General features: G+C 42.5%; 1 protein-coding gene across 1 annotated transcript in view; it reads left to right on the forward strand.

Moving 5' to 3' along the window:
* plxdc2b (plexin domain containing 2b) overlaps positions 1–23,827 on the forward strand; it is a 49,437-nt gene that overhangs the window by 13,810 nt on the left and 11,800 nt on the right. Inside the window, exons 2-5 of the mRNA XM_054766013.1 lie at positions 11,306–11,511; positions 16,625–16,771; positions 18,984–19,053; positions 22,949–23,071. Coding sequence (XP_054621988.1) covers positions 11,306–11,511; positions 16,625–16,771; positions 18,984–19,053; positions 22,949–23,071 — 546 coding nt within the window. The remainder of the gene's footprint in view (positions 1–11,305; positions 11,512–16,624; positions 16,772–18,983; positions 19,054–22,948; positions 23,072–23,827) is intronic.

Below are 23,827 nucleotides of genomic sequence, written 5' to 3' on the forward strand. Positions count from 1 at the left end.
CACCGGCTGTGTTTCGGCTCGGGGCCCCCCGAGTTTGATCAATGGAAGCCCAGAGAGGAAGAACATGGGGGGCGGCCAACATGGGTGCTGATGGCTGACTGCCCGGAGGCTCAGCCTGTTTTGTAACGTGGATATGTTACAAAAGAAAGGAGCAAAGCGGGAGCACCGAGAAAAGACGCTGGATTACATCCTCCTACCTAACATGGACAAGTGGATGTTTTCAAAGACAAACACTTACAAATAAAAATGCGAGCAGAACAAATACAAAGTTTGTGTTGAAAAAGTTGATTTTTCTGCTCAATAAAGGATGCATCTTTATTCCTCATCACAAAGATCTCAGCTTACATCTCATCATCAAACATTAAGGCTCTGTTCACACTGCAGGTCAATTCGGGTTTGTGTTTGTTTTGCTCATATACAGTATGTTACCTGTATCTGCTTTTTCATGTTCTGGTGATCGGTATAATTCAGTTTTCTTTGCCAAACACGAATCATATGCGGATATAAATCCAATATGTATCTGATGCTACTGCAGTCTGAACGTTCGGGTCGTGTGTAATCCCACCTATACGTCATCAAAAGGCGTGTTTTGCCATGCGAGAGTTGGGGAAAGGTGCTCACAGATGTAGGACTTCACTGTCGATATTTGTCTTTTAGTGCTTCCCCCAGGAACATTGGAACAGTTTGAGTGTATCCAAGCGGTATCAATCTTCCTCTCCGAATAACAAAGCTTGGTACTCCTCATGATCACCTAAGGAGGAACTAAAGCTAAGCCTGGTCCATGCTGACTGGCCACGGAGAAAAGGAGGGAAAAACAAAAAGGCGCGAAGGATATTTGAGAAGAAGCCCATTTGCATTCCGGCACAGTGTCTCCTGGGCTGTTTGTCACTTTGCATGAAAGACTCCGTGTGGACATGTCCAGTTGGTCTTCCTGTGTCCTTGTCAGTAGATCACCAGCACAGACATGTTAGCTTGCTCCTTGAAGCCTCCTTTTCATTTCAAGTCCAATGGTTTCGACTGTGAGAGTGAAAGTTGTGTCAGAAAGCGGAAAAAGCAGCATGGCCCGGCACTGCAAAGGCTGACTGAACTGAAGAACCAACAGTAGAAATACGGTCAGAAAAAAGTTGTGGACTAGTTAATTAGTAAGGACTAATTAACTACTGATTATCTCCATTGTTCCGTGTTACAATATGGACTGTGGAAGATGCCAGGGGTAGAAATTGCCTAAATCCAGTGGAAGCAATTTGTTGCTTGTAGATTTTAACTTTACAAGCAAATTGCTCATCTAAGAAGCAATTTTCAAGCAAAAAAAATCATGCACGTCATGATCATTGATGTATACTGTACACCTATTGCCTGTGATCGAATCCCCTGGTAATCAATCATGGTATGTTGTATTCGTGTAATATGCTGTCAAGAATAATTTGTCCATTTTTTCCAATGTTTTTTCATCAGCCCTTTTAAAGCCGTCTTCAATTGGAGTTGGTTTCTTGTTTGCTTCCAAATATTTTGCGTGCCTGGTTGCTAACGACCGTTGGTGGAGTGTTGATTTAATGTGTTGCTGTATTGCCTCCTTTTTCACCCTGTTGCTACCAGCCACAAGCGCCGACCCACGATCTGAACCAGTACCATGTTCCTTGCACACCTCACACCAAATTTCGTAAACACAATCGTCGTCCTTGACTTTATAACCAATGTCCGTGTTCAATTCTTTCATCCACTTCCGAACTGTTTTTAAGATTCAAGATTCAAGATTCAAGAGAGTTTTATTGTCATGTGCATGGTAAAACAGCAGTTATACCATGCAATGAAAATCTTATTCTGTTCATTCTCCCAAGGAAAAGAAAGAAAAACACAAGAAAGAATAAGAACATAAGAAACATAAACACATAAACATAAATACCAAGAAATTAAGCAACAACAACAGAAGAGACATTAATGCAAGTAAATAATACAAATAAATAAATAAATAAATAAGTGCTATGAGTGTGTGTTGCGTGTGGCGTGTCTGAGTGCTTCATTGAGAAGCCTGATGGCCTGTGGGTAAAAGCTGTTTGCCAGCCTTGTGGTCCTGGACTTCAAACTCCTGTAGCGTCTGCCTGATGGCAGGAGTGTGAATAATGAGTGTTGTGGATGTGTGCTGTCCTTGATGAGGTTGTGTGTTCTGCGTAGGACTCTAGATTTATAAATGTCTTGCAGTGAGGGGAGGGCTGCCCCAACAATGTTCTGTGAGGTCTTGATCACCCGCTGGAGTGCCTTCCTATCACGTGTTGTACAGTTACCGTACCAAACAGTGATGGAGGCGGTAAGGACACTTTCGATGGTGCATCTGTAGAAGCAACTCAGGATTGTGGTGGACATGCCAAATTTCCTCAGTCTTCTCAGGAAGTACAGTCTCCTTTGGGACTTCTTCAGAATTTGTTGGGTGTTGTGAGACCAGGTGAGGTCCTCGCTGATGTGTGTGCCAAGGAACTTGAAGGTTTTCACCCTCTCCACCTCAGTCTCACCAATAAACAGGGGTCTATGTGGCTCCTTTTCCCTTGTTCTTGGGTCGATGATCATCTCTTTAGTCTTATCTGTATTGAGAAGGAGATTGTTATCACGACACCAAGCTATGAGGTCCGCCACCTCTCTTCTGTATGATGTTTCAACACCACCAGTGATCAGTCCGATGACTGTAGTGTCATCCGCAAATTTAATGATGCTGGTGTTGTTCTGGGAGGCCACGCAATCGTAGGTGAAGAGCGTGTAGAGGAGTGGACTCAGCACACACCCCTGTGGGGTCCCAGTGCTCACAATTCTTGAGCTGGATGTGCGGTTGTGGACTCTGACTGACTGGGGTCTGCCTGTGAGAAAGTTAAACACCCAGTTACAGAGGGAGGGAGACAGGCCAAGTGTGAGGAGCTTATTTGTGAGTTTGTGGGGGCTGACTGTATTAAAAGCGGAGCTATAGTCTATAAATAGCATTCTGACGTATGTGTCCTGGCCCTGTAGGTGAGAAAGGGCTGTGTGGATGGCAGTGTTGACTGCATCATCCGTGGACCGGTTCTGGCGATATGCAAACTGTAGAGGGTCCACAGTTGCCGCCGGGATGCTCTTTTTGATGTGGGTCATGACTAATCTTTCAAAGCACTTCATAACAATAGGAGTGAGTGCTATAGGGCGATAGTCATTCAAGCAGGTCACGTTGCTCTTCTTGGGTACGGGCACTATGGTGGTGGACTTAAAGCAGGTCGGTACAGATGCTTGTGCAAGCGACAGGTTAAATATGTCAGCAAGCACATCAGCTAGCTCTGATGAGCAAACCCGAAGTGCACGTCCTGAGATGTTGTCTGGGCCTGCTGCTTTTCGTGGGTTTGTTTTGTTTAGAACCCTGCGCACATCAGCTGATGTCACCATGAGAGGTGCGTCCTGTGTGCTCCCCAGGTTCAGCCACCCTCTCTGCTCATCAGAAGTTTGGGTGTCAAAGCGGGCATAGAACTCGTTCAGCTCATCTGGAAGTGTGGTTTGGCTGGACGTGGCTACGCTACTCTGCTGTCGATAGTCTGTGATGTGCTGGAGCCCCGCCCACATGCGCCGAGGGTCTGAGGTGGAATAGTAGCCCTCCAGCTTCTGTCTGTACTGTCTTTTGGCCTCTCGTATGGACCTCCTCAGGTCATATCTGGCCTTTTTGTAGTCATCAGCGGTGCCCATGACAAATGCAGTCGAACGAGCACGTAGCTTAGCCCTTACATCACAGTTCATCCACTGTTTTTGGTTAGGGTATTTTCTGTAATACTTGGTGGTGGTAACAGTCTCTATACATGTGCTAATGTAGCCAGTAACAGCAGAAGCATATTCATCCAAATCAACAGTACAATCTTCCCTCCCCGCTGCAGTTTTAAACACATCCCAGTTTGTGCAGCCAAAGCAGTCCTGAAGTACTTGATCAGTTTCTTCATTCCATACTTTAACTGCTGTACTTACAGGGGGAGCTTTTTTGAGAAGTTGTCTGTACGTTGGATAAAGGAATATAGAGATGTGGTCAGCCTTTCCAAAGTGGGGTCTTGGAACAGCCTTCAAAGCACCTTTCATGTTGCAGTAGACTTGGTCCAGGGTGTTATTTTCCCTTGTGGGAAAGCTCACATACTGGTAATATTTGGGGAGGACAGTCCTGAGGTTACAGTGGTTGAAATCGCCAGATATAATGAATACAGCGTCTGGGTGTTTGGTCTCGTGTTTATCGATGATGTCATGCAGGAGGCCTAGTGCATTAGCAGTGTTAGCTCGTGGTGGGATGTAAACAGCAGTTAAATACACAGCGCTAAACTCACGAGGTAAATAAAAAGGTCTGCATTTCACCATCAGCAGCTCAATGTCCTGCGAGCAGTGCTTTTCCATCGTCTGTACGTCTGTGCACCACCGTTTGTTTACGTAAACACAGACGCCGCCACCTCTGTGTTTACCAGACGCTAAAGTCCGATCTCCCCGGTAAGCAGCAAATGATTCCAACTGGATCGCCGAGTCCGGTATATCCTCCGTCAGCCAGGTTTCTGTGAAGGTGAGGACACAGCATTCCCTGATCTCACGTTGAGCTGTAATCCTTGCTCGTAGTTCGTCCATCTTGTTTTCAAGAGAGCGGACGTTGGCTAGCAGCAAGCTTGGTAGCGGTGGCCTAGTCGCTCTAGCTTTTAGCCTAGCATGCAGGCCGGCTCGCTTGCCTCGTTTACGCCTCGGATGCTTTGCTCGCCGGGTATTCAGCTCACCGGGGCCGCAGGCTGCTGCGTTCTCCCGGCGCAGAAGAAAGGCAAAGTCTGAGAGGCTAAATGAAAGTTCATGGTGAACCCTGCCGATGTTCAAAAGTGTCTCCCTGTTGTAATGTACTGCGTGAGTGTGTTGAATGTCCAAAATGAACAATAAGATAGCAAAAAATAGAAAAACACGGGAGAGTGTCACAGAGACGTCTGCCACGGAGGGCGCCATCTTTGATATCTGATAGCTGATATTAACGAGCTGGTTATGGCGACATGAGATGCACCAGGTCTCGGTGGCAGCTGTCGTCTATCACTCACCGTCGGCGTCCAGGAACTGTCACTGGCGCCTGTGGAGGGGCTTGCTGAGGTTGAGGCCAACTGAGAAACCGCGGGCTTATCCAAGTCATCGGCCGTTGTTTTTTGTTTTTTCGGAGGGTTGTTCTTGTTGTGCCGCTCCGAGTGACATGAGTCCGCCTTGGCAAAATACTTAATAATCATCGTGTTCAGTCTGCAGATCGCCAGCTAAAACAGCAGCAGGACCACCATATTTGTTTCCAACAGCAAATGACGATCTGCTGCAACACAGATCGTGATTGGATGGGAATATGTCTCAAGACCAATCGGAGATCTACTTTCATACGCACCATGGCCGTAATACCGTAATACCGTGCTTCCCAGCGCAATTTGGTTTTCGCAAATTATATTGCGCCCTTATTCCCGTGACCAAACTGACCCGATGAAACGCAAAATAATTAGTCTTAGATGGAAAATCTGCACGATTTTGACAGTTTTTGCACGCATTTAGCGTCTTGCGTCAGGTTAATTTCGGTCCCTGGATGCTTGATCTCTACTACAGGCTGTTTAGGTGGATTCCTGTTAGAGGAACATCCCTGTAGATGTGGTCAACCAGCCAAGTCTGAGCGTGACCTCCATCTTGCCCTTTAGACATGCTGCAATGCTGCTCCAATGCTGCCATGTGTTGATTTGGTTCCTTCAGCAAGAAACATATTTAATACTGGACAATAGTACAAGAAATACTAATCAAATAGTGCAGTGGTGTTATTTTTTACGGGGTAACTGGTGTCAAAGTGCAGACTTTTGTCTTGCAGAGCATTTTCAATGTTCGCCTCTGTTAAGCAAACAAGTGAAAGTGTGTGTGAGTGTGTTTTTATGGTGAGATTTCAGTGTGGCTGGGAGCTATAGCCCAGTGTAATCTGTCATTTTAGAGCTCACTTAGCCCGTGACCTTTCACAAAGGAGTCTTACTGCTATCCACTGATGCGTCACCTGCACTGGAGAGCTGTATTGTACGACTCAGGTTAGGAAAATGGAGCCCAGGAAAGGTTGCCGCTTCACGGTCTCGCTGTCAGTCACTCAATCTGGTCAAGTAGGAGGCAGACATCGTGCCTGACTGGAATCCTAAATTCCTCTAATCCTTTTTACTGTCTGTGCCCGTTTGCTTGCTGTCATTTTCTTCTTCCTGCGCTGACCAAGCAGCTAACCACCAATTACAGCAGGAAAGCCACAGTGGTGACAGCATCCGTGAAGACTGTTTCGGGGCAGCATGGTTCAGTTTATGCCAAGCGTATTAGCTTGGCAATGCTGCGGCCCATGCAGACAACACAAATTCTTCATGATTTATGACAATAAAATTAACTACATACAGCAGGCGCAGGAATGCACGGCATCCTGTTTCCAAGTTTGTAGAACCATGTGTTGATGGTCCGAGGACCGCATCTGGCCCTTTGGCTGTCCCTGACTAGCCCGCGTAAGGCTAATCGAAATTGGAAAATAAAATAAAATGTACTTTATACGTAAATTAAAACGACAATGCTTTTTTTGTAGGTGTATTTTTTGCATCATACCTGTCAACATTTGCATTTGAAAATAGGGGGAATTGTTGGGAAAAGAAGGGAAATTCTGGTCTTTCCACCAGAATTTCCACTGCTTAATCATCATATTTGCTCTCACCAGTTGATCTTGTTTTCTTCTTTTATGAATGAATAGAAGTGATATTTAGCATTATTTACTTCAGCCTGTTTGCAATCCACAATAAATCAAATATCTGCTGGATCTCATGAGCTAACCTGATCTCTCCTCTTTACACCCGCCAGAAACCCCGAGATACAATGAGGGCATCGTAATGCTTGACTGTAATGAACATGTTTTTAGAGCTGATCAATCTTTAACTCGTGTTTCTACAGACGGAGGTGGCAGGGTGCTACGTCATCCGAATGTCACATGTTCTTACTATTTTTATTGTTATTTCCACTTGAATTGATGATTGTGTTGACATCAGTCATGTTGTTTATGCGATACTTTGGCTAATATTGCTAGTATTTACATTGAGTTTTATTTGCTGCTACACTCTGGAGCTCACAGGAGGTCTGTGCTGGAATGTTTATACAGAGACGGGCAGGACTAATGTTCTGTCAAAAGCGGACCACCCACAGTTTAAAGAGTCTGTGCTGGTCAATATACCTACATGTACGTTATTAAGACCAGTTTTAAAAATTGCAAGAATTTACATTTTGCACTGTTGGATTTTACGGAGGAGAGCTTCAAAATGCAAAAAGAAGAAATGGGAGTGAGAGAGCAACAATTTTGAGGAAGCAACTTGTTGCAAACGACCATAAAACTGAAATAGGCAGTTCATCAGCTGATACCATAGCTCAAGGATGTGCTTGATGCCAGTGTTTTCAGGAGGCTTGTGGGAATGTTGCTCCAGGTGGTGAAGATGGCCTCAAGGAGGGCATCCACTGTCGGGAACAGATGTCCATTTTTGTAAATTTCCCTTGCCATCCATGTTCATGTTCTCAGTTGGATTTAGATCAGAGAAACACAAGGGATGGTCCAAAGAGTGAGCTTATTCCACTGGAAGAAGTCCTTTGTCAGGCGAGCAATGTGAACTGCAGCGTTGTCCTGTTGAAAAAGTCATTACCACACAGATGAGGGCCTTCAATGAGATAAAATATGCCTTTATTAGTGCTACAAGGGGAAATTCCAGAGCAGAGGAAGTACAAAATCAAGGTAATACAAATCAATAAGTTATGTACAGTATTTACGGCTGTACATGGTTATTGCATGGTTATTGCACGGTTTATTGCACGGTTTATTGCATGGTTTATGGCATGGTTATTATCCAGGATTTTTGGAGCAGTTTTTGTTTTGGAGTCTAGCAGCTGCAGGAAGGAAACACCTGCGATACCTCTGCTTTACACACTTTACACACTTGCAGCTTAACAATCTGACAGCGTTCAAAGAGAGAAAGCGTTTCTGCCTTTGCCATCAGAGATCATGACAGTGTGAATGCCTGACAGAAAATGACGTTGAATCCACATTTTTGCCAAGATTTTGTCTTTGAAAGCCTGTGCTCTTAAACTTTTGATCAGCTGACGAACATGCTTGTTTGCAATTTATCGCTTGCTCAGTGTTTTTTTGTCTCATTTCTTCTTTTTGCATTTTGAAGCTCTACTTAGAACGTCCTTAAAATCCAACAGTGCGAAATGTCAATCTTTGAACTGGTTTTAAGATTTTTGATCTTTAAATTTGGGATTTTGAAAACAAAAGAAGCAAAAGACAAAGAAAGAAACAAAAAGAGACAAAAGAAATATAAATATTTGTCCACTGAATTTTCTGTATCATTCCAATCGTTTTTTTTTTTACATTTTCCGAAGTAAAAATTACTGAATGTACACATTTCCTGATCAAATACGCGGCAGAAACCTAAGATGACCCTGCTGTGAGCACCTACCCACTCAGTTGGGTCGTGGCACCTGGCAGTTTCTGTTTGTCAGCATGTCGCCAATAATATTACGTTGCAGAAACATTCATTATATACACCATGACTTTCTACAGCCCGTGTAATGCCATTAGTGTGAGTGTGACATCATTATTCTTTCTAACAATAAAAATACTTAGAAATGTCATACTGTACGTGGAGGTGCTTGCAGTACTCGCTTCATCCTGCATGGATGAGCTGGAAGGTGTGTCAAAGTTCTTTATGGGCCCCGGATGCAGAGGCGAGAGGCAGGTGAGTAGAACACAGTCTTTATTGGTTCCACTTCCAACAGAAAGCGACGGTGACAAAAGATAACACTGTGAAATACACAAAAATGGCCAGGCTACTGGCCGCACCAAAAGTTACTCTAGCCAAACATCAGAAATAAGAGAGACGCAGTTCAGGTCTGGCACAGGGCACACGCAGGCATAATCCAGCGTCTCCCAGCTGTCAGCAATCAGGCTGGCCAATAATCCAGGTGCGCTCAGTAGCTCCGCCTCCAGCCGGGAAGACAGAAAAAACAGGAGAAGGCAGGGAAACAAAGCAAGGGAGCGTGGATTGTGACAGTTACTTGTGGATTTTTGCCAGTCATTTGTGTTGCTGGTGCGTAACCCCGTCGAAGAGCGGGGACCTACTGTGTACATTTACTGTATCTTTCTCCACCCTTCACATCACCTTGAAGCTAGCATCATCTTACGCTACCTTCTATACAGTACATATATGTATATACTGTATATAAATATATAAACATGTCACATTGGCAGCAATGCTCACTTCTCAAAGCCCAGTGTTTCATTTTACGAAGCATTTAGTTGTTAAACGCTGTGATTTAGTTGACAATGCTTGGGTGGATGTGATGGATGGACGTTTATGATCCACATATGATGGCGGCGTCAGCTCCCGGCAAGAATGTGACGGGGATGGAATAGAAAATGGATGGATTGTAGCACCACATACGTCATCATTTACTCCACATTTACAAAAAGAGTTTCTTTCTGTGTGTGTCTGCTTCCCGTCGGCAAGCATGAGTCAGGTGGGAAAGACGCGAAAGGAAAGAAAAGACGCCTTAAGACCTGTTAAATGTCCTTGAAAGGAGTAGACAGTCGGGCAGACGTGTTGACAGGACAACAGCACTGCACACGTCCTGACAAGAAAACACTTTCTTTTTGGGGAATAGCAAAGCTTTTTCTTGCTGGGTGGGAGTCTCTTTGTGGTCTTACAGGACGAACTTAGCACTGGCTGCTGATGGACACAAAGATACTTTTGCTGACTGTTCATGGTGGTCCACATGCAGAGACAGGTGTGAGCGGGAACTTGTTCAGTGAGGACTTTAATTAGGTTTTATTTATTACAAGTCATTATCCTGTCATGATTCTTAAGTGTGGACACCTTGTATTGTGTCCTCTTGGTGTGATTGATGCTTGTTATAGTGCATGTCTGCCGTCCTCCGCTTTTTCTCCTGACAAGCACTTGACCACTCGGAGTGGAAAATATACACGCCAGTTAAACCCGGTGAACTTCCGTTTCATATAAAACAATGTACCTGACAGGTCAAAGTAAACGCTTGATGAAAAGAAAGACAAGCTTTTTGAACCTAATTGGCCTTAAAGTCATGGTACACAGATATACAGTATTTAAGCACTGGAAAGAATCGTAACAAGGCATAATAAAATCATACAAGCAGGTCGGAAACCTTTCTTTGCTTTCAGTATCATCTAATTCATGAATTTTGTCCAAGACCTAGTGCCCACGAGACATTTGTTTTCTGAACGAGAAATCTTGTCACGTTTTAATCTTGCGAGATCTTGTGACACCCCTAATATCATTACTGATTTGTATTTGCAGGATTCCTTGACACTTGGTTGCACAAAAACGTCCATTCACAGAAACGTGTCATCTAATTACTTAATGATGAAATGTTTTTAAATTTGAAGTAGATGATGGAAATGTCAGAAGACATTGCGTGTGAATGCTTAAGAGACGAAGAGATCAAGGGAAAAACTGAAGTCATGTCGAAATGCAGTATGAATGTACTCGTAGTTTGGAAGCAGAAGAACTGAAGCCATGCTTAAATGGTGCGGAAATGTGCTGAAATTTAAAATGAATGTATGAACTAGCATGATAGCACTAAGTGTTTTTGTAAGCTTCCACTTAAAATGCTAAACTAAAATTCTACTATGCTAATGTTAGCATGGTAACAAAGCTAACATGCTAATGTTGCATGCAACATCTAGCATGGTAGAGCTAAGTGTCTGCATATGTTAATACTTTTGAAAATGTCAAAAAAAAATTACTATGCTAACATTATCATGCTAACACTTACATACTAACACCTAACATGATAGCACTAAGTGTTTATACAAGTTTCTACTCATGGAAACGGCTGAAATTTTACTATGCTAATGTTAGCATGTTAGCAATGGTAACGTTAGCATGTAAAACTACATGATAGCGCTAAGCGTCTGCCAATGTTAACACTAAGAAAGTGGTTAAAAACGCTAACATGCTAACGTTAACATGCAACACCTAGCATGGTAGCGCTACCTGTGCTTATGTTAATACCTATGAAAATGTCAAAAAATGCCACTATGATAGTGTTAGCATTACACGTTTTAATGCAAAAATATTAAAACATTATTAAATAATGTTGCACAAAAACCTCCATTCACAGAAACATGGCATCTAATTTGATTAAATTTGATTAAATTATTTTTAATTTGAATTTAAATCAAGTGGAGTCATTTCATCAAAGTCTTTTTTTATGACATCAGTATTTACTGTTTCCTTCCCAGGCGTTCCCTACTCGTACGGACAAGAGGGGCAGGACGTGCTGGTGGACATGAAGACGTACGCTCAGCGATGGAGGAGATGGCTTCCAAACAGTGCACGTAGCATGGACACGAACAGGGCCAGTCAGGAAGACGAGGAGGACGAGGAAGAGGACGGCTTTCCAGGCCTGATGTCAGCAGAGGAGGCTGACAACAGCTCGCGCATTGAAGTGAGTGTATTTGTTTAGTCTGCAAACGTCTCAGTCCTCACCAAAAACCTGTCTAATTTGTACAAGGACTGTCAAACTCTAAGCATTCATCTCAAGGCCGTTCTAGCCAATCACAAGCGTGCTGCAAAGCAGACATGAACATCTAGGCATGTTCACGTGATGTAAACGAAAGGTATGGCCCACGCACGGCGCCATGGTGCCACGGTGTGTACACAGCATCCACGCCTTCAGCCATAAAGATGGCAGCCTCCTGGGGTGGGACGCCTCATTAAATTTCCGCTGCAGCTTTTAATGTTGTTGGCGGGCCACGGGGGGCTTTGATCGTCAGCTGTAACGGTCCACACACGTATATATAGAGTGTATACAATGTATATAGAGGATGTATACTCAGTACGCATATGTTGGTCAGAGCACTATTGAACTGAAGGCGTCTTTAATAAATGCTAGGGTCATAAAAATGCTTGTGGATTGTAATGTAGTAAAGTAGCTGAATGCAGTTTATGTAAATAATATGGGAAAAGTCCAGGGCGTTTATCTCCTGCTGGCGAAGTCTTTGGAGAGCATCTCCCAGCTGTCTGTCTTCACTCCCTGTTGGATGTCCCCAAGCTGGTCCTTTTCAAGGAGCGCTCAGGAGGCCGTTGAAAGGCCGCTGTGCATTCCGTGGTGTCATTTTCACACCCTGCACTTCTTATTTAGGCGGCGTTCAGACAGGCTGAACGCTTGAAGCCACGTCAGACGTGTGGCTGTGCCAGCAAAAGCAAACTTGAGTGTGTGGGGTCCCACCACGCCGCCGCTCTGGATGCTTCTGGCGTGTGCTGATTGGGGGGGGGTGCTTTACGCTGGTTTCTGTGGCCACTTTTTGGGGGAATTTCCCACTGCTTGGTTAGCTTGATTTTTGATGAATCATGGATGAAGACAATCAAATAATGACATGATGAGTCACCTCTTGACTTGTGCAAAAAGCTATCTCCAAAAATTTTCAGAAGTTATCGTGTCCTTCTTTGTCAAAAGTCCTGAAGGGTACCAGCATCACTCATCCATACTAGGGCACTTTTTGGTTCCTAAAGGATTGTCACATTATGACGTGAAGTTATGATGTCACACAATGACTTGACGGAGCTACACAGTCCCTGCTGGACAACTGAATGCTGGATGAGCCTCCCTACCCCCAATCGCCCCTGGCCCAGGTCTCCAGGTGTTTGACCTTGAAGGTGCTCGTCCCCCCTCAGACCTTCTCCAAGCCACCAATAACATCCAACATGCTTCCGCCCTTTTACAACTCGTCTCCCTGAAAGTGCTGACTCAGGCTGCCTGGAGACTTCCACTGATGGTGTTTGTTTAAATCGAATCACCCCCTGCAGGGCCGACTCTCGTTTGCCGTTGAAATGTTTGCTTTGCTCTAACAACATTGAAGATTGCTTTGGTGACTGTCTCACAGTAAAATGTCTCTTAATGAGATGCCAGTTTAAGTGTAGCGCGGCTCCCCATGCATCGCCTTAACAACGTTTGCAGCCGAAAGGCCAGCTGTGAGGCATCTTGTTAGGCTGCGCTTCGTCATTCAGAGCAGGAAGCAATAAAAGCAAGCGCCTTCACATGTCTTTTACTGTCTTTCTCAAGGAAAGACTGCACACTTGGATTATTGTCTTCATGTACTTTGCAATCACATCTGTAATGAAATACAGTAGACGCCCCTACAACGTGAATAATCCGTTCCGAGAACGTTTATGTTATAGGGGGTTTTTACGTTATACTAAGCGTAAAATACATGCAAATAGCCTAATCCGTTCCAAGATCTTCCCAAACTCACCCCTTTGGCCCTTCAAAATATTCAAAGTCCACCAAATATGGTGGGAAAATATAAGAAAACGTTAGCATAAACATAGTAGAGTAACATTCCAATATAAAATAAGGTAATAAATAAGATTACTGTAAACGAATAAAACTGAAAAACAAAAACAATCTTACCGTTCACGAGATGTCTTGATCAGGAGCACGCAAGTGGAGGCAGGAGTAGGAGGAGGAGGAGGAGGACGAGCCTGAGTCGAAACGCCCATGATTACGGTAATTTTACGTTAACACAAAGAAAAGTAAAAAAATTAAGAAGAGATTTCAATGCTTGCGAACTAGTTTAAGGGCGACTACGAAGAGGAAGGGAGGATGAAGGGAGAAGCCTGTCTCTCACACAAAGTCACGTACGCACTGTATAAGTCAGCCAATGAGATGAGAGTGTAGGCGGTGCCCCGATAATCAGCCAATGAGACTTGACGCTTTACGTTGTATGGAATTTCTCACATAATACGATGCAAAAACTTTACATAAATTCTTTACGTTCAGTGGAATTTACATAAAAGGAGGTTTACCTTATGCGAGGTACTACTGTACACACAAGCAGGCGCACACTGGTACCTTGGTTTTAATACAGCCCTTTGATGATGATGATGATGATGATGATCTAGTCTTGGATATTGGGGGACAAAAGTACACAAAAACCTGAGGAAGTAATATGGTTTTATTGATTTTTATTGAGTGTCTCTGACATTAGCTGGAATCCATCCATTTTCTATGCCGCGTATCCTCATTAGGGTCAATCAGGTAAACAAACATGGTGATGTACGAGACAGAGAATGTTTACAGTGATTATAGTAAAGATTTGAGCAATGTGTCAGTCATTTTCGAGGAGGAAGAAATATTTGAAGATGAAATGTAGAACTTGCAGAACATGGACTTCAGCCTTAAGACATGGAGATGAAGATTGGTCACCCTCAGAACACAGAATGGTAAATGTAAATTACTCTGGAGTTGCTTATCCTTCAATTATTGTTTTAAATCGGCTTCTTCATGAGGGTAAAAGGGTTTTATATTATAATTTTTTTTATATAAGTATATTTTTATTTTACTTGTGTATCTTGCTTGCTGCTGTAACAGATGAATTTCCCTGCTGTGGGATTAATAAAGTACTACTACTACTACTATTATTGATTGTATATATGGCCACAGATAAATGTTTGCCGCCGCCGCCGTCCCCGCACCCCAAAGTAAACATTTTGCTGTCAAAAACATTGATATAACATGTACAGCTTTGTCCCTATCGTGGAATAGTGTTTATGTAAATTATTATGTCAATTATTATTATTATGTAAAAAATTCGGATGATGTTATGTAAACAAGACATGAATTACTCTCTTATGACAACTTTGACATAGTGGTCGTTCTTGGTTGTCTTGTTTTTTTCCTGTGTACCGGCGGAATAGCATCCTTTTTCAAAATGCATTCATTCCGTACTTTCAAACGAAATGCTTCTTTCTTGTAAGGGTGTCCCTTCCAAGCAGTCATCAGTGAAATGATCACTGCAAAGGACATAACTCGAGGTGGGCGTCCACCTGTCTCTCGTTCTTGCTTCATCCATTGTTGTCTTAAACCTTCCTCTTTTGGAAACTAACTTACGGTATCACTCGGATACTATGAACATCCAGCAGCAGCACAATATTTTGGCATGATTAAGGCATTGACTGCCAGCCATGTTCAGAGCAGAGAGCTCCATACTGCCAGTACGGAGTATGGAGTTTTTGGGCATTTTTGCTGAACTTTCAAGACCCACAGAATATTGAGTTTTAGGACTACATAAACATTGAAACTATCTAAAGAAACTTTAGACTCTCTTATTTCATCAGAACAAAAAGTTTGTTTCTAGCCTTGTTGGGTCTTTAGATATTGGCGGTAGAACATAGGGTAGTTTCAGCAAAAACACCTGATTTTGACCAAAAACAGAGAAAACAAGCTTTTTCTGCAGAGAAGCAAATTCAAGCAGAGTGACGGTGGGGTCTGCTGGATGTGGATATGAATCCCTGCTGCTGACCGATCCAGAAGGCAGCCACTCGTCAGAAGAATCAGGTCGGGTTCTGAGTCACCCGACTCTGAACTTCTTCCGGTGTCAGGCTCTGGTGTCACGCCACATGGCTCAGCAACGCTAACCACTAGCTTGTTGCTTCGGCTGCCATTGTCAACGGCATTTGTGTCTACGTCACCTACATCACCCATGTCGCTTTTATCTTTCCCGATCGCATCACTACTAAAGACAGATCCACCACCAGGCAAGCTCTGTGACAGTGTTAGCTGCCTGGATTTTTTGTCTCCACTCGATTTCTGCATGTGTTTCGCCATTTTCCTCTCTCAACCCACAATCCGTCTTCTTCATAGAAAATCTGTCACTGCTGGTTGAAGGAAAAAAGAACTGCTGCCCCCTACTGGGACAGAAATACATTGCCTACAAGTCAGAAATTCACACACAAGATCAATAAGACTTTAATCTTTAAAAAAAAGTCAACATTACTTTTTGAAAAGACATCAGTAGATGTCTTTGACAGTGAAAGAGTTAATATTTTAGAGTTAATATTTTAGAGTTAATATAGTCGACTATCTACCTTGAGAAGCGTTTTTTTACTCTAATTTAACTGAGCGGTGTCACCCCGATGACGTCTCTTCCGGAAACGAGGCTGAGCTGCGAGCTAGTTCGTCATGGCTGGTGCCATGAACTATAAATATAACTTTACCATTTGCCTTAAAAAAATCGAACAATGTAGAACATAATTGCAAACAATATATAACATATTGAAGCAAAGTTGATGAATCATGTCAGGGACCCTTTAAGTTAATTATGTATTGATATCCAAAAATCAATTGTTGTCCAATCATCACGATCGTTACTTCCATATATTTCTGTGAGTGCCAGGTTTTATTTGTCACTATTTTTCAAGAACTTAACATTGTACAGGTCTCTTTTTATATATCACACTGTGATTGCTGCACTGCCAAATATAAGTAGGATCTGAGCGCACCTCCATTTATAATTTTGACTCCCCTGTCAGGTTTTTAGTCAACAGTTTGGAGAATGTGTCTTGTTTTCTGATGAAATGTTTTTTGTGTCACTATTTTGAGGTGTCTGGAACAGATGAATTGGATTTAGATTATTTGTTTATGGGGAAAAATGGTTTCGGTTTTTGAATGATTCGGTTTTTGACGGACCATTTGGAATGAATTACGAATGAAAACCGAGGTACCACTGTGTGTTCATTGTTTGATATATACATGAATATTGTGTTCCTTGTCTCCGCAGGAGGACACAGACCACAACTACTACACATCCAAAAGATACGGGCCGTCGGACCCCATGAGCAAAGGCTTGTGGGTGAACATTGAGCAGATGGACAAAGAGAAAGTGAAGATTCACGGCATTCTGTCCAACACGCACAGACAAGCGGCAGTAAGTCAGCCAACGTACAGTATGTGCAGTCCTTTATTTGTTTCATCATGACGGTGCAGGCTTGAAGTATGTGCTGCTACTTTACAGTCCTGCTGTAAAAAAAAAAAAAAAAACATGATTTACACCATTTGCATTCCAAAACGAGGGAACAGTTCCAGGAAAATAAGGGAAAAGTTTGAAATTTCCACCACCACTATATGCTCAATATGCCATGGAATGAAACTTTGGTGAAGCTGATGCTATTTCATCACAAAGCTGCCGCTCCAGTGTCTGCTTTTGATGCTCGTTCTTCTTTCCAACATAGAAAGACGCTAGCGGTTGAATTGTGATGAGCAGCGTGATGTTCAAATGGGAGTGGAGGATGTGGAAGAGTTGTATATTCTACTCCTCGACCTTCGGAGGTGACAAATGGAGCCTCGCTTTGCACAATGCACACAATTCTCTTCCCCGGAGCAAAGCCAGCTGCCTTTTCTGACTTTGGCTCCGTCTGAGGAAAATCGATAAGTGCTTGTGGCCGCGGTCGTTTTGGAGATGAAGTGAAAGTTGACTTCATTGGACTGCCAGCCTCCACAAACAAATAAAGCAGGGTGTGAAATGTACAAACAATCATTGATGGAGCTTGATAAGTTGATTTCATCTTAAAGCGCAATACTATATTCTTGTAGTACTGTACATACTATACAAAGTGCAATAATATATCCTACATTAAAGGGTTCTTATCCTACGTTTGAAACTTTTCACGCTTATATATGCTGTATGTTTAAAATGTTGGGCTCTGATGATTGATCATGAAGTTGTTGTGTTTTTCTTCTCCCGGGTTTAATATTTATGCCACTCCTACATGTCGTGAACGGTCGGGTACGAGAAATTCATGAGATTTCCACGAGATCTTTTGATTCCTCACGTCACTTTAGGACTTCAGGTAGTTCATGTATGACAACTTGCCAGGTGTCCAGCATGAATCGCTGCTCACTACCGTTTTTTTTCCTCATGTACGAAATTATGTAAACTGGAGTAAGGCAGCAATGGGAAGATTTTTTGTTTTCCGGGGAGCTAAAGACATACCTCATGGTTACTGCTCCTATGCTCTCGCCGCTTCACGGACAGCTGTTATATGAACAAAGCACAGTTCTCCAGTATTCATCCCTTTATATCCACTATCCAATTCTTTTTTTAATGGTTGCTGATAGCAACAATATGAATATGTCCTTCATACCGACCGCTGTCAAGCTCTACAACACCTGCACCACCTGAACCATGTTGTAGTCACTATATATTCTTTACTTACGTATGTTGCTTGCTGCTGTAACAAGTGAATTTCCCTGCTGTGGGATAAATAAAGTACAATACAATACAATACAATACAATACAATACAATGTGTATCTGTATCGAACCGTTCAATACACATGCATACCGAACCGTGACCCCTGTATCGAACAGTACGCAGTTTCATATTGATTTTATCAACTTCTGACGGCGCTCTGTGCTGAAAGCTCAGTGTATCTGCAATCGACTACTCTGGCTTAGGTTGCATTGTCAAGCACAGAGCCACTGAGCTCCGCCTCCCACATTCATAACATGCTGAAAATGTTGGAAAATGTGAAAAATGTTGTCAATTTCACTAAAAATAAAAATTTTAAAAGGCAAGGTAATTTATTTTTTGTATCGAAAAAATATCGAACTGTAGCACAAACGTATCGAACGCAACCGAACCGTGAATTTTGTGTATCGTTGCACCCCGAGTTGCTGATAGTCCTTAGCACGTAACCCCTTGAGCTCTGAGCGGTGGCAGGATTGAAAGTGGGTGGCTGGAATCAACCCTTGACCCCTGACCAATCGCACCAGAGTAAGTGTGGTCGGGGAAGAGGCTGCGGAATCCAAGCATGTCGGCCAAGAGGAGAAGAATGCAGATTTTCCCCTGTACACAACTCCAGATTTATGGAGTGGGGTTTTTTTGTTTTTTTTTTTTTTTAAAGAAAATTACTATAGTGCCCCACTGGGATCCAGTGTCTGAAACAAGCAGGATAGGACACATTTAAAGTTGTGTGTCCTCTGATTATTTATACAGTGGGCTTATGGCCCACTTGACATGTAATTAGACTGTATTGACACCTCTGAAATAACATCTGAAAAGTCCTCAAGACATCTCTTGTCATGTTTTGCTTCTTGTTTGACCTTTCCCCTCTGACCTCTTCTGTTCTGTCCTCACAGAGAGTCAATTTGTCCTTCGATTTCCCTTTTTATGGACATCTCCTGCGTGAAATCACCGTGGCAACTGGCGGTAAGTCGTCCCAGTCGGTAGTGACTATGAAGTGTTGTTATTGGACATGCCGGCTATGCACACACAGCTTTTACTGCGCTGCGGTTTAGCGGGGAATGTGGTCGGGATTCATCCACTGCTGAGGCATTTCTGAAATGTACAGCCTTGTGTGTGTGTGTGTGTGTGTGTGTGTGTGTGTGTGTGTGTGTGTGTGTGTGTGTGTGTGTGTTGTACCACAGCATCACACCCTCAAGCAACAAGTCCACGTTGTGGAGTAACTCTCACGTCTCGCACAAACCAAAGAACACAAGCGGCCAAGCGGTTTACAGCTCTCACCTCGGCCACAGCGTCTAGCGTCTAGATGTTAGCGTCTAGATGCTAGCGTCTAGCAGAATAAAGGAGAAAGATGGAGCTTTGGAGTGGAAACAAGAGCGTGTCTGCCAAGCGGCCTCGCAGTCATTGATAAGGCAGCGCTCATATCACAAACAAGCCAGTAAAAGCTGACGCCGCGTTGTCTAAATGATTGCAGGGAGTGAATACGCTGCAATGTGCTTGCCAGACCACTAGTTGGCGATGTCACTTTGCAAAGAAAAACACTGTTACAATTGTTTGTGGTCTTCAGGGTTGCCTTCATTAGCGGACATGGGACTTTATTGTCTTAAAGCTTGAGAAGCTTGCTAGAAAAGGGGGTGAAAAGTCGGCAGTTAAGACACGAGGCGAGGGAGGCAACACGGCAATTTTCCACTCAAGTCTTGACGGCGAAAAAAGCCACAAGCTATTATCACTTGAAAGAAGGCAGCTCATTGCCAAATATTCCACGATGTGAGCGGAACAACACAAAATAAAATCTCTATCACGATCACGTCTTGAAAAAGCTTCTGGGTGGCAGAGAGATGATTAGGAGAATTAGCATTCCTCCGCATGGAAGGAGGAAGAGGAGGAAGTTATCTGCCGCCTCCAGGCCTCGTTGCTTCCTTCCAATTTAGTCATCCTATGTGCTCAAGTGTTTATGCTCATTTTATTGGTGACCCACAGCTAAGATTCAAGATTGAACAGTCTTAATTGTCAGTTCACCATATATCAAGAACATACACTGCATCGAAATTAAGTTTTTTTCCCTGCACTGTGCAACTAAATGAAACAGAATAAATAGTGAATATAAAAATGTAAAAGAAGGTGTATATACAGGGAAAAGAGGGCATATATAGTATACAGTATGTACAAACAACAAATAAACGACAATGGTGCAAATACTGCCAAATGTGCAAAAATACAAGGTAGATGCCAGAAAATGAGGTAGAATTGACATAAATTAATGAATAAAAGGTGTACAGAGTTGTTCAAAGGTGAATGTGACAGTTGAAAGTGCAGTGATGCTATCCAGTTCGTGTGTGTGAGTGGTTTATGGGGTCAGAGGACAGCGCGGGAGGGAGGGGCTGTTTGTGTTAAGTCTGACGATCATGGGGTGAGGGTGATCCACAGTTTGGGGGGCCAGTGTTTCTCTGTGTAAATGTGACTAAAGAAAATAGAGTTTAGCCCCCCGAAATGTGGATTACCCCCACCCCTCTTGTTGACATCATTTCAATTAACAAGTTCATTAATTGAAATCACGTCAAGAAGACAAGCTGACAAGATGCGGCCGAAACAAAGCTGAGACTAACCCAAAAGAATCAATTTCAAGTCCAATGGTGGAAGACAGAAGACATTTGTGATGGGTTTTAAAAAATAATACCACTAGTGGATGTGAAAGATGTGTGACGTTACATATATGTTATGTTATTCACACTAAATGTATTGGTAATGTCACATTTTTTGTGTAGCACAAATGTACTTTGAATTCAAAGAACATATATTCACTGAAAATCATTGAAACATTAGCATTTTTGCTATGGTGACAGGCTTTCCATAGCTGTCGTACGGCTAAAGGTCCAATAGCAATATTTTCATAGCTTGTTTTCTATGATTTCATTAAAGAAATATAGTAAGAGCTGTTGAATTCTAACACCCCATGAAAGCATTACAATTGTTCAATGGGTTTAAAATGAGCCATTGCCATTTTGGGGAAGCCATATCCTGGGATAGCCACATGGCTGTCACATGACAACCACTCCAAAATGTTTCCTATAGTCACTTAGTTACTTGATGTACTTAAAGCTCTATCGGACACATTTGAACATATTGAGAATGTTCTTATATGTCTGAGCCATCCAATCAGATGACAGATATTTTGTTGACCTTCATAGAAGCTAACATGACGATACTTGGCTAAACTGTGCTACATGAGATTAAATTATTACTATTATTATTATTATTAACTAAGCGTGGGTCCAGCAGTTTGATTTACATGCGGCTTTGTGGATAAAGACGCTCCCGCCATTTCGCCGTCTGCTTTCATTTCTTTTCCACAAGCCGAAAGACTTTTTTGAAGGGAATGAAATCACATTGCTGACTGTGCAGGGAGCGCTTTAGGGAAAGATTGATTCCATCACACCCTCTGTGACGGATGCTTTTGGACCCCCTCATGCTGACATGAAATAAGACTCTCTAGCTTTGCCCCTCCCATCTTGGCTCCACATCCTCCATAAGCAAAAGCCTACTTGTTACACTGCTAAAAATGTCTTCTCATCCACGCTAATAATGTGGACCAAACAAAGCATCTTTACAAACATAGCTGGACATTTTCTTCTAACCAGTCACTTCTGTGTGTTTTTAGGAGCTTGTCCTTTCGCCTTTTCTTCCTCTTTGTCGTCAAAATGAATTTTTTGGTGGCCAGTCGAGCTTTTCAGTGCTAGTCCCATCTAACTAACCTTTATTAGTCCAACATAACTTTCATTATTCCAACCTAACCTTCATTAGTTCAGCTAACCTTCATTGGTCCAACCTAACATTCGTTATTCTAACCTAACCGTCATTAGTCCAACTTAACCTTCATTATTCTAACCTAGCCTTCATTATTCTAACCTAGCCTTCATTATTCCCACCAACTAACCATCATTAGTCCAACCTAACTTTTATTTGGGCAATGTAAGCTTCATTATTACCCCCAACTAACCTTAATTAGTCCAACCCAACCTTCATTAGTCCAACTTAACCTTCATTATTCCAACATAACCTTCATTATTACCACCCAACTAACCTTCATTTGTCCAACATAACCTTCATTAGTTCAACTTAACCTTCATTCATCCAACCTAACCTTGATTATTCCCACCAACTAACCATCATTAGTCCAACCGAACCTTCACTTTGGCAATGTAAGCTTCATTATTTCCACCCAACTAACTGTCATTAGTCCAACTTAACATTCATTAGTCCAACTTAGCCTTCATTATTCCAACTTAACCTTAATTTATCCAACCTAACCTTCATTACTCCCACCCAACTACCCTTCATTAGTCCACGTTAACCTTCATTATTCCAACCCAGCCAATATTCATTTGTTCAACCTAACTTTTATGATTTAAACTTATCCTTCGTAAGTCCAACCTAACCTTCATTATTCCAACTTAACCTTCATTTGAGCAACGCGACCTTCATTATTCCCACTCAACTAACCTTTATAAATCCAACCTAACCTTTCCTATTCCAACTTAGCCTTCATTTATCCAACTACGCTTCATTAGTCTAACTTAACCTTTATCATTCCAACTTAAACTTCATTCAGCCAAGATAACCTTCATTATTCCCACCCGACTACCCTTCATTACTCCAAGCTCCTTTATTAGTCTAACCCAACTTTCATTCGTCCAACCTAATCTTCATTCGTCCAACCTAACCTTTATTATTCCACCCAACTACCCTTCATTAGTCCATGCTAACTAATAACCTTCATTAGTCCCACCAATGTCCTTTCCTGCTCATTTCTGATGATTGTGATTTTTTTTTCACTGTTCTGTGCTATGCTTTTTTGTCTCAGGGTTCATCTACACGGGCGACGTTGTGCACCGCATGCTAACCGCCACACAATACATTGCTCCACTTATGGCCAACTTTGACCCCAGTGTGTCCAGAAACTCTACCGTCATATACTTTGACAACGGTAAGTTGTTTTGTGGCGTCTGTAATGTGGCCATAAGTTCTATTTGCTCACTGTAAGAGTGATGGAGGTGGTCCATCATGTCCATGTCAGTGACCTTTAACCGTCGACAACCAAACTGCCAGCTCATCATTCTGTTCTCCTGCCTTTCTTTGACGCTCACACACTGAGATTAGCTTTTCCCAGAAACCTCACACTCCTCTAAATGCTAAATGTACTGTACGAGCTGGAGGACAGCGTTTTGTTGCAGTTTTACATTGGGAGATTTCTTTACATGATCCTGAATTTATTTATAAAAAATGAAGGCCTAAATTCATGCACATGGAGGAGATGTACTGTATCTAAACTAGGCTTATTCTGCGCTCCACTGAGTGACATTATTACATCTTAATGTTAAGAATTGTATTTGTCAAATTCACCGGTTGATAAGAGTCTTGAGTGTGCTTTCATCCATGCATGAGAAATGTCTGTTAGGATACATTGTGGTTGTCTACCATGTGTTTGCGGACATTATTGAGCATGTGCTAAGTAAGCATAGACATCAGCTACAGTGGCATGATGGTGCTTCAAGAGCTGATGATCACAGATAATTGAGCTAAGATGAGCAGTTTGTACTTTTAGGATTAGCTTTTGTTTGTTTGCAGCCAGCGTTGCCAGACATACGATAATTTCATCGTCTGTACAATCAGTACTTCCAAAACCCAATAATGTAGGATAATTTGACCCCTTCAATAGATGGCTATTAGCAAACACAAACAG

This window comes from Dunckerocampus dactyliophorus, chromosome 21 (genome assembly GCF_027744805.1).
Source record: "Dunckerocampus dactyliophorus isolate RoL2022-P2 chromosome 21, RoL_Ddac_1.1, whole genome shotgun sequence".
Classification (NCBI taxonomy): domain Eukaryota; kingdom Metazoa; phylum Chordata; class Actinopteri; order Syngnathiformes; family Syngnathidae; genus Dunckerocampus; species Dunckerocampus dactyliophorus.